This window comes from Electrophorus electricus, chromosome 23, assembly GCF_041902795.1.
Source record: "Electrophorus electricus isolate QZ-2024a chromosome 23, ASM4190279v1, whole genome shotgun sequence".
NCBI lineage: Eukaryota > Metazoa > Chordata > Actinopteri > Gymnotiformes > Gymnotidae > Electrophorus > Electrophorus electricus.
In genome coordinates this window covers 8,006,155-8,018,279 of record NC_137519.1, presented here as the reverse complement: position 1 = coordinate 8,018,279, position 12,125 = coordinate 8,006,155, and the positions used below count along the sequence as shown (strand labels likewise).

Here is a 12,125-nt window from a genome sequence, read left to right as displayed (position 1 = left end):
CATTTCTAAGCACATAATATTTGAACCACAGTATTTGAGAGGGAACGGAGATTGACCAAAGATAAAGATGCCCATCTGACACGACCATGGTAAAAATGTCACTCCTATTAATACAAGACTAAGACTACAATATCAAATTATTGAGGAAGGTTAGAATTTGCGCACATGGCAGTGCTTCTGTAGCTGACCTGGCAGAGCAAGGTGCTGGTTACATCAAAGTCATGGGTTTGATCCCCAGGGAGCGCACATACACAGCCATACTGGGAAATGTGTGTGGGCTGCTCTGGATAAAGAATGTGTCAAACCCTGTGAATGCAAATGTGATGCTGGTAGCAGCAGCATCCAACAAAAGCTGCAGCGGGGAAGGTAGAGCCCCTTCAGAAAGTGTTCCATACTCCAGGTCCGAGTACTACTGAGAAAGTCTTTTAGACTAAACTGTAAAAGGAAACTGTAGTTTGAAGAAAATAAGCTATTCCACATCAGGTTAACTGTATTATTAAGTCCTATTAATCAGACATCCCCACCCACAAATCCCATAAGGGGTGTGGGTGTGGGTGTGTGGGAGGGGGGGTTAAGCTACATACAACACATCTACATGCAGGTCTGTAGGGCATAAGGTAGCTATCAAATCTGCAGTACACACACACGATAAAGCCTTAAGGGTAGGCAGAAGTCTGCACTGGGGAGAGTTTGGCTTGCTCAGTGACGAGCATCATCACAGGAATGCAGATCTTGTCTTGCCTCCACGTTCGCATGCAGTCACGACAGAGTAACGGTGAGGGGCTGGTACGTCACAGTGGCGAACTCTGGGGACAAATTCATTACAGGCTGAGAAGATATTCCTCCTCTGACCTTTAGATACACTGATTGAAGCACAGAATCAGTGTGAGGACGGTTAATTGGGCATCGATGCAAGTAAGACATGTGCGCACACACGCAAGCCCACACCATGTTTTATTCAAAGACTCACACACTACTGCAGTCGGCGATGCCCACAGGGCAAAAAGCTGCACCCCCTGATGCCCCACAGCATAAAGAAGTGGAGGGAGGAAAGCGAGAGAGGGGGAGGGGGAACGCATCAGGGGCAGAGAGAGAGAGAGAGAGAGAGAGAGAGAGAGAGAGAGAGAGAGAGAGAGAGAGAGAGAGAGAGAGAGAGAGAGAGAGAGAGAGAGATGAGGAAGAAGATGGCCGAACACCAGAACAGGCAAGGTGAGAAGCAGAAATTAGTCGAGGGTGGGGGAAGACTACAGCAAAATCAGATATAGTAACGAACGTATGTCATACAGCAACAAACAAGCATTAAAAAAGTGAGAAAGACAGGGTATGGTAGCAACTCAAAGGAAGTATAAACACAGATCTGTTCTACAGGTCCAGATGCCAGCACTCTTTTATGATTTTATGTTGGAGGCACATATGGAGAAGACAAAAGAGCTTAAGGACAGGGACCAGAAAGAGGGGAAATCAATCCGTCTAAATCAACCTTTTATGAGTCACAGTTTAATTTGTTGTTATAAACTCCAAATTTTCTTAACGACATAGGTTTTCGTCGCGCGATTTTCTATTAGCAAACGAGAAGAAACTTTCTTTTGAACTCTTTTTAAATTGTTTACAACCAATACGCTTCAACCGAGCGCCTGCCGGCGCCGTTGACTGAATTGTTCATAATCGCCACCGTCGAGGATTTGCTTCAGCTCGTGCTCCTGCATGAGCGTCGCCGCTGACAGAGGCATTAGCGCGCGCGTCACATCGCTGTTCTGAAGCTGATCCGCGAGAAGCGCACGCGACGACGGGGGCATTAACAGCTTTGATAGTGGCGAACGCAGAACAAGCGGAAAGTGACGGGTCTGGGTTGAAGTACGGAGTAAGAGCTATGTCCGCTGCTGTATGAACGACATAAGCCTTTGGGATGCATCCTGTTTATGTTCAGTCGGTGTCTTGTTTTCGCAAAAGTGGAGAATTCTTAGAAGATCACAGCACACCTCGTTTGTACGGTACCAGAAAACAACAACGTCAGACAAAGAACTTCAAAATGGGAGCTTGAAGCACGACAGCACTTCATATACAATTAATCCTCAAGGAAGTTTTGTAGAGTGTATGTGGTTGTCAACCAAACAATTCTTGCTGTGGCATTTAAGGGAAATAAGCTTAAAAAAAGAAAAGCCTACCTCAGCCACAAACTATGACTGTGAAAATCATAATTACGAGAGATAAAATAATTATTATTTAAACAATATTTAAAAAGCACTTTTACTCAGAACCCCTAATTTGATATCCCGTATTTCTTACCTGAAGTAGTAGTTTGGAAGGAATTAGATACCAGTCAAATCTGCATATGGACTAGCTGGGATGAGTGATAAGGTCATTAATCCAGCCACTAGTTTAACTTGGAGTTTTGGAAAAGCAACATGATATACCATCACATACCTCAAAATAAACAAATACACTGTTCAAGAAGCCAGAACAATCTTTCATTCTAACATCCAAGGTCAGCATTTGCTTTCAAGGTCACCAAGTCACATGATCACTCATTTCCTCCACAAAGAGTAAGAATGCTGACCAAATTCCTGCAAAGCCGACTGCCCCATTAGAAGTCATATATGGAATATTGGTGCATAATACATAATTAATGATGAGCTGACAACAACATGACTTCAGCAGCAGGCATTAAGGGCAAACAGTGGGGTCCGGGAGGTACCAGGGATTCGCGGTCCGTTGAGCGGGTTGGAGAGGGCCATGCCGATCTCAGTCATGCCGTAACGCTCGAGCAGCACATGACCCGTGATGACACTCCAGCGCTGCAGAACAGGCAGGGGAAGGGAAGCTGACCCGGACACCATCAGTCTAGAGGCAGAACCAACATACCTCAGCTTCAAACACAACTATACACTAATAAAGTATTTTAAAAGAGCAACAAATAATGTTTTTACCACCAAAAAGTAGCAAACATCATTTATGAAAGTGATTATTATTTTTACATTTTTCTGTAAAGTACAGCTCATATAAGCTAAAAGTAAATGCTTTGTAGTCCTAAAATGAACCAGTTTAGGCTTCATACAGCAGGTCTCCAACACAGAGATGGCCATGTTTAAAACAGATTTAGTACACACTCTCTGAAATATCCAGGCCACTACTTGTCGATATAATGGTTTTTATGCAGTTTTATAATGTGAATGTGAATCATTGGAAAAATTACTTATTGCGCTTTTAACCTTAAAAAACAAAATAAAGCAACACTTCTGGGTTGCCTTAAGATTGAGTTAATTTCAAATATTAAAATATTATTTTGTTAACTTACTATTTTAAGTTCAAAGAACTGAAAACATTAAGGAGACCTATACATTTACAGGTTACAGTTCACCACAGAGGTCTGAGACAGACAGGATACTTTGCTACATGCTGTTCTCAAATCACACTGGTGTGCAGTAAACCGCTTAGAACTGTAGTGCTGTAATCTCTGTATGGCTGTAGATGCTCTACCATTCTGAACATGGCCATGCCAGTAAATATTTTTAACTGAACTGGAAGAGAGAATATCCTAGGATATTCGTAGCTGAACTGAAGAGATTAAACACGGAGAGACAGAGAGAGAGAGAGAGAGAGAGAGAGAGAGGCAGAAAGCATGTGAGTTTAACAGTGTGATGGCTGCAATCCCTGCGGGACATGCTACATGCTCTGCTATACTTGGGCCTTTGTACTTTTCTTCTGGTCCCGACTATTTTTTCCTTTGTTTTTTTTAATGAGTGCTTGTTCGTGTATCTTTGCCCTGAGTTGTTACATAGTTATGATTATGTTGTTATTCTATCACTGGAGTCAGCGAAAGCCCTCAGTGTTATGGCATGGCAGCGTGTGTGTGCGTGTGTGTGTGTGTGAGTGAGAGAGATTTTAGACTGGCAGGTACCGGATTCTCTCCTTACACACGGCCCTGATGAAGTCCTGCACACTGGGCTGTGGGAAGTGTTGGTCGTAATACTGGATCAGTTTGGAGTAGATGGTGGGCACAGCCATGAACACAGTGACCGCCGGAGCTTTGGAGCTCAGCAGGTGCTCCCACACCTGAGGAGAGGGGGAGGAAGCTTAAAACATCAGACCACTGGACTGACAGTGGATAACTGAGGACCGGATTCAGAAGCAATTCTGTGTGGTTTTTACACTTGCATTCCATGTCAAATGCAGAGCTGATATTCTTGTCAAAATAGAGGATACATACACAGAATAAAAGCTGCATTAAAATGACTTCATGCACATACAAGTCTACACAACTCTTTTAGAGCAATACTATTGCAAAATGACTGTGTCCTTATGTGCTGTCTTACTGAAAAATGACCTTCAGATTCTGAAACATATGTATGTTATCACCCTATAACTATATCTGATCTAGCATGACAAAAGTCCTTAATAGATAATGTCATTAAATGTAAACAAAACACATAATACTGGTCTATAACAATAACATGCACACATCAATTATCATTAGGAGGCGTGTAGTGGTAATTGCTCACTCACTCTGTCTCAGTCTCACACACACACACACACACACACACACACACACACACACACACACACACACACACACACACACACACACACAGTCAGTCAGTCACAGAGCCCAGCAACACGGCTGGCTGCATTCAGAACACTGTGGGAGAAAAGTGTGAATTAATTGAAGGTGAACGACAGATTCTCCTCGGCTCCGTCCCCCCGCGGGACGCTTCCATCTTTCAGCCTGCCCTCCTCCTCCTCCTCATTCGCTCTCTCCCTCTCTCTTTCTATCTCTCCATTTCATTATTTTGTGCTTCACTGGCTCCCTGTTCTTATCAGTCTCCCTGTCTCGCCCACTCTCCACACCTACACACAGGTGTGCAAGTGCACGCACACACACGGACACACACATACACACACACACACACACACACAATAGGTTACATGTAACCCATTTCGTATTCTCTCCCTCTTCTTTTCTCCTTGGATTCTGATGTGGTTTGGAACTTCCACGTTCCCAACTTTCAGAACACTCTCTCTCACTCTCGCTCTCTCTCTCGCTCTCTCTCTCACTCTCTCCAGCCCTTTTCCTTGGTCAGCAGATTCCTCCTTCCTTAACTCTGATTTCATTCACTTGACCATCATGTTTGCACATGCCAACATGACCCAAGTGCCTGTCTTCATAAGCAGATCTGCTGTGCATGCAGTCCTCACTTTGTGTTGTCTGTTAGGGAGAGGCCATTCACGCACTGCTCTTTAGATGGGTCTATAGCAAAGCCGAGAGTGGATGTGCACTTTGTGTGTGCCATACCCAAATAACAGCAATGTAAGCTCAGGTGCAGTGCAGACAGTAGTCTCTGTTTCATCCTGACCCAACTTGGACTTTCTTACTGTTGCCACAAGTATCTTCCGCTTTAAGAAGAAGCAAAATTGCATCATAATCACTCAGACAGCTTTAAAAAAAGAATAGTGCCACATCTACAAAATTTTACGCATCATGAAAAATCCTGACGCCCATGTTTAAATGATAAAGCCAGAGAGAGCAAATACAGAAAAGCACATTGATTTCTTTTTTTTTTTAAAAACCAAGCATCCAAGGTCACAACAGAAAATAAAATATATGTTTCTTGCTGTTGTGAAGCTGATCTTTTTGCTCCTTGTCATTTTTTCCATGTCAGTCAGCACCTTGTCTCCTATTGAAAGCGGTAGGACCGGAAGTCCCGACGGTCCCGTCCACGCGCGATGACCCCCTGCTTTTACAGAGCAGTGGCATCATTCTTCACTGTCAGCCCATCGATTGATCCGCTTCTGAGACCCTTACCGAAGGCTGCTGTGGTCAGATACTAAACCACACAAGGCAATCCATCACACAGACTCTAACACTTAGCATGACAGTCTAGTCTCTCTCTCTCTCCCTCTCTCTCTCACACACACACACACACACACACACACACACACACACACACACACACACACACACACACACACACACACACACACACACACACACACACACACACCTCGGCCTGTCAGCTCCTGACCGCTGGCACTGACGCATATAGCTGTGGCAGCACAGCGGCGTGGCTACAATTAGTGAGGCCTTCTGACAACTTCCCGATAAGGCTGAACACCCTGCCTGCTTCACAAACACACACACACACACACACACACACACACACACACACACACACACACACAGAGACAGAGAGTCCCTGCTGTACTGTATTTTAACAGGAGCCTAACAGAGCCTGTAACAGAAGCTGTTACACAGGCTGTGTAGGTAGGATGCCAAACAGCTAAGACACATTAAATGTTTGAAATTGAAATGATTGAAATAAATGACTGAAACCACACGTAAAAATAAAGAAATAAACAAATCTATCAATCAATTTAATTCCTTAATATGTCAATTAGGAACAGCTAAAACACTGCTAGCTGAAGGACTCCGATTGCTTACAGACAGTAATACAAAGTGTACAGAACCATGTTTGGACATACTTGACTGAATACAAGTACTCCATAAACACTTTGATCTAAGCCTTTAGAACAAGAAAATATTCTAATCAATTTTTTTTTAATCTAAGAAAAGGTGCATACAAAAAGTTTTCAGACAACTCAGTTTAAAATCCATTTTCTTCTTTTTACTCAACAATGAGAAAGTAAAAATTGTGGTTTTAGGTGTTTTGTAAATTTCTTAAAAATAAAAGCTGGAAATATTGCATTTACATAAGCAGATCCTTTGTTATGAGATGTGTTCTGGTCCATACTACATCTATCAGTAGTGCCTGGAAATGCGTCCATATCTTCCTCAGAATCCAACGGAGTTGGTTGGACAGTATACATCAAAGTGAAAACCAAGCCAAAAGGTTCAGAGAACTGTCTGTAGACCTGCAAAACAGAACTGTGTCAAGACACAGATCTGTGTGAGGACAGAATTTCTGCAATTTTGAAAGTGCCCAACAGTGTGGTAATATCCATTATTCTCAAAGGTAACAGGTCTTCTTAGATCTGGCCCTCCAGCCAAACTAAGTAATGGGGGTTGGAGGGCCTTGGTCAGACACAAAACCAAAAACCCAATGGACATGATGAAATGAGGTCCAGAGTTCCTTTGTGGAGATGGGAGAACCTTCCAGAAGGATTACAATGCAGCACTGCACATATCAGGCCTTTATGGGAGTGGACACAGGGAATCCATTCCTCACTAAAGGAATGTCACAGCCCATGTGGAGTTTGTCAAATGGCACCCGAACAACTCTCAGGCCAAGGGCAGCAAGATCTGATTTGATGAAACAAATATTTAACTATTGGTTAACTATTGGGAATTAACCATAATTCCCAGTGACTTGTATGGAAGAAGCCAGGGATGGATGGATGCTGGAACATACAGAGCAATCCTGGGTGAAAACCATTTCCAGAGTGCCCAAGCTTCAGGTTGGAGTAAAGGTTTACAACCCAAAGCATACCACCAAGAAAGTACACGAGTGGCTTCAGGAAAACTGTCAAAATCCTGGCATGGCCAAGTCGGGACCTGAACCAAAGCGAGCATCTCTGGAGAGAACAGAAAGTGGCTGTGCATCGATACTCTCCATCAAACCTGGCTGTGCATGAATGACTTTGCCAAGACAGAATGGGAAAAACTTCCAACAGAGAGGTGTGCCAAACTTGTAGGATCACTCCCAAGAAGACAGCCATGAGGCTGTCAATGCTGCCAAAGGTGCAGGACCTGAATACTTATGTGAACGGTCTTCATGTAGTATTGCTAGAGAAGCATGCCAAATGGCTACCTCATGAAGATGGCTGAGAACCAAGCGTGAGCAAACTTGCCATCAATGCAACGAATGGCTACTTAAAAAAAAATCTGAAGTATAGGGTAGTTTAAAGTTATTAAATATTTTACTAGCCTAATTCCATATGTTATTTGTTAGTTTTATTGTGTTTCGCTGTAAGGTAGTAAAAATAAACAATGTGGAAGTTATGAATGAAGTAGCACTTATACAGCGCCTTTCTCAGTGCTCAAGGACGCATTACAATCAGCACCCAGCACATTGCTTTTACGTCCAGTCAACACACCAGTGAGAAGTGGCAGCCAACTGCACACAATGCAACCACAGCCCCAGGGGTTCTGCACTGAGCACAGGAAGTGGAGAGAGGACAACAACCAGGACAAAGTGCCATCCATCACTGGGCATGCAGGCATACACTCATACCCCCCCCCCACACACACACACATGGTGGGGGGGGGGGGGATTTTTAAGGTAAAATTATTGAGGTATGCTCAAAGTTTTTGACAGGGTTTGTATATACAGCATGTTTGAATAGATATTATTACTGTTATATGAAAGTCGGTTATGACTATATATGAGACAGGGGCGCCAGGTCTGGCAGGGTGTATGGTACCTTCTGAGGACTGAACTCGGGCAACATGGTACAGGTGGCCCCCACCCAGAGGGAGCACAGGAGCTTGTTCACGATGCCATGCACGTGGTGGAGGGGTAGAGTGTGAAGAATGACGTCTTCTCTGTTCCATGCCCACTCACTCACCAAGCCCCGGATCTGAGAGAGAGAGGGATATTAGAAACATCCTTTATGCATATTTAAGCCTCCCTTGACATGTGCTTTGCCTGTAACAGAGATCCGCAGGAGGCTGCATTCCCTTCCAACAGTCTTGACTGCATTCTTTCTATTTCCTGCACTCAATACTTTTTTCCCTTTGATTTGTTTATAAATAAATAAATGAATAATACTGTGTTTTGACCATTTTTAATGTAATTAAAGTTCCTTGCGAACCAAACTGAAACAATAAGCAGCTAGAGAAGGAAAGACTGAAAGAGGTAGAGTCAGAGAGAAAGCTGGAAAAGCACTGAAAATCATGATCTGGGATTGCTGATATTGCACTATAAGAGCCTTTAATAAGAGACTAGGTCAACTCCTGACGCGCGGTAAATGTATTTGGAGACAAAGGGAGTGCATGATGTACATGTCTCACAGGCCAAGCAAGCGCAGTTAGGCCCAGCGAATATTTCCATTCAACATCAATCATCTAGTAAAAGCCATTAAACCCGCAACAACAGGAGACAGCAAAGGCGTCTATGGTGAAAAGTAGGTTAGTGTGACTGGTGGGCCCGTCGTGGCCTGCACACCCATCACATGCTCCTGGACTGACGAGCTGCTGCCAACAATCAGGAACCACCAGACACCCCAGACTGCAAAGTGGGCCTAGTGTGAGAGAGCAGCTCCTCTGTGCTAGAGAAACACGCGGGTCCGAGCAGGTAAACGAGAACAGAAACCGAGTTGTGGTATTTAAGGTCATAGCAGTGTTAACATAGAGGGCGTGCGCTGTGGAACACATTATTGTTTGGATGTCATAAAGATACTGACATGTTCGGGTGATCAGTCTCCCTCCAGGTGAAAACCCAACGTTTTTCAAATACAGGGTCAAGTTATGAATCATGCTCACATTCAGACCATGTTAGTTAAATGATTTTTCTAAAAACAAATTTGAAAAATTATTAAACAGGTATGTAAAATTTTTTACAGTTGTTGCATGACAAAATTACAATTGTAAATTCTTGACATCTAATAATTATATATATATATTATATATATATATATAAAAAAATTGATCAGCATATATATATATAAAAATAATGCAGTAGCACTGCAGTCTTAATTGAGAGCGATCCAGTTTGCTACTCTATCAGACATGCTGGTCAATACCGGTCAAACATTTGCTAAATAAAAATCCCACAGTGCCTGGAGTGTCCTGTGCAAATGAAATAGTTTGAGTGGCGATCTGAACAGCTCGTGCGGAACAAACAGTAAATGGCAGGATGACGTGCCCTCCATCAGTGCAGAGAACAGCTAGCAGTCATTTCACCCCCAGTTACTGGATGGGATGCTGCTTCTGCAGTCAAACTGCACATAGCAATTACATGGAAACAAAAAGTGTGCCATGGAAGTGACGATGTTTGCAGCATTAGCATCCCTCATTATCACGCGTTCTTTACATGTCCGGGTCACTGGAGAACTGGAAGGATGTATGTGAAACTGTGAGACAAAAGTGATATCAAAAGTGATATCAAAAGTGATGAACCGTGCACCATTACGGCGACACAGTGGGGAAAGCACATCTCATTTTCACTGTTCCAAGCACCAGTATAGTTGCCAATATTCCATTCAGCTGGTTAAAATTTGTAGAAGGGTATTTAAAAGAATAACTTTGAAATCATCATATGAAATTAAATCACAGAAGAGTTAAATACTGAAGAGCTTAAAAAATATGGCTCATTGATGTTTATTAAAAAAAAGAAAAACATGCTTTTAGATCCAATGCTATACGCCAGTGAGCAGGCAATTAACTAACGTCAAATAAGGTTACCTACATGAGAAACATAACGGTAACCTACTAGAGAGATGATTCACACTGCGCATCCTTGGAATACGGTCACAAGAATAGCTGAAGACCTTGAACTATTTCTGAGAACGAATTGCATGCAGAGTTTCCGGTTCATTATTTACCATGGCCTGCAGGCTGCTGTGCGTGTGAAGGACTCCTTTCGGTCGCCCTGTTGTGCCGCTGGTATAGACGATCATCGCCGGCCTCTCACCCCAACCAGACAGGGTCTCCACGGGCTGGTCATGCAGCTCTGGCGTATACAAGCTGTCCAGGCAGGAGACAGCGGGGAGTTCCACACAGGGCAGTCCCAGTTTCTGGGCCAGGGGCTCCAGAGTGTTGATGTATGGCTGCCCAGCCAGCAGCAAGGAACTCTGGGAATCGGAGATGACGTACTCGAGCTCGGCCGGAGGGAGCTTCGTGTAGAGGGGCACGGCTGTGCCCCCACACATCCAAGTTGCCCACTGAGCCACCGTGTATGAAGCGTCATTGGCGCACAGGAAGGAAACGCGTGCACCCTGCAGGTCTCGTGAGTGACATGCGAGTGATTGGCTGATTCGCCCTGCTAAGCCTCTGCTGCTATTGTAAAGGGAGCTGTAGCTGTGTCTTCCGCTATGGTCTATAATGGCCACCTTTTCTCCGTAGGCTGGGGCTTTGAAAAAAACAGGAGTGACCCTCTCGCCCGCTACAGGCAGTCTGACGTCAGAGGACGTCAAGGGCCTTCGGAATATATTTCCCAGAAGACGCTGAAGGGAGGCTCTACCAGCCTGGTAGTTTAAACAGTTCTGTGAGGATCTCCTCACCGCACACATATAAGCAACCAGCATGACGGGAGATTGCAGCGACAATCTGAAGGCCACCTTCAACTGTCCGAGAGGCTGAACAAGGGAATGTAAAAAGATAGTAATATTAAACAGTGACACGGGGCAATAATTCAAGGGAAGAAAGTGAGTCAACAGTTTAAAATGACTGGCTAAAATACAGTTTGAGATATTGTTAATATCCTGAGCCTAGTAGAAGAAGTGTGTGAGCAGACGTTTCTACGACAGCGACTAACGTTACTCAACAATGTCCAACAGCGTCTTTTTTTTTGCATAAACGCAAGTTGTTAATTGACGCTAGTTGTTAGTTGTTAGTTGTAAAAGTTGATGCAATCACATAAAAACATGTATAAGAACGATCGAGAGGAAGTAAACACGATGCCGAATAGCAGTAACACAACAGGGATTATTCTAACAAATACTACGTTTATTACTATATTTACAAAAATATTTTATTTTAAACAGCAGACGCATTTCAAAATAAAAATGCAAAATTTAGGTGAGAATTTAGTATTTGCGAAACGACAGATATTATCCACTTACCTAAAAGTCATTGTCGACGGAGTACGACGCCTTAATGTTCCGGGTAGAAACCAACCCCTACCGGAACATTCGCATGAGTGATAATTGGTATCATGGATTGGTTTAAAAATGCGTTGTATGTAGCAGTTGGAAATTATTAAAACACATTCTTTAATCAATCACCAAGTCATAGAATACCATCGCGGGCTCAATACGGTCGGTACTTTTGCATGTACTTAATATAACTGAAGTATCTGGTCTCAATTAACTCTTTATTACTTAGAAAACTAATGGGCACACATATCCACAAAGATGCTTTTGGCATTTTAGATCTGTCAAGCCTTCAAAGCTTACAGACTTACCCATAATAAAGTTTGCTGAGTTACCATTACAAAACTTAATAACAAACT

General features: G+C 43.3%; 1 protein-coding gene across 6 annotated transcripts in view; it reads right to left on the bottom strand.

Annotated features, from left to right (window-relative positions):
- The window catches only part of acsf3 (acyl-CoA synthetase family member 3), a 30,440-nt gene extending 18,654 nt beyond the window's left edge, over positions 1-11,786 (bottom strand). For all 6 annotated transcript variants that reach the window (XM_035520994.2, XM_027007349.3, XM_081706041.1 and 3 more), the window contains exons 1-5: positions 11,737-11,786; positions 10,498-11,250; positions 8,377-8,532; positions 3,899-4,053; positions 2,696-2,841 (exon numbers count right to left, since the gene is read on the bottom strand). In XM_035520994.2, the coding sequence (XP_035376887.1) occupies positions 2,696-2,841; positions 3,899-4,053; positions 8,377-8,532; positions 10,498-11,199 (1,159 nt within the window). In that variant the 5' untranslated portion in view covers positions 11,200-11,250; positions 11,737-11,786. The remainder of the gene's footprint in view (positions 1-2,695; positions 2,842-3,898; positions 4,054-8,376; positions 8,533-10,497; positions 11,251-11,736) is intronic.
- Between the last annotated feature and the right edge of the window lie 339 nt (positions 11,787-12,125).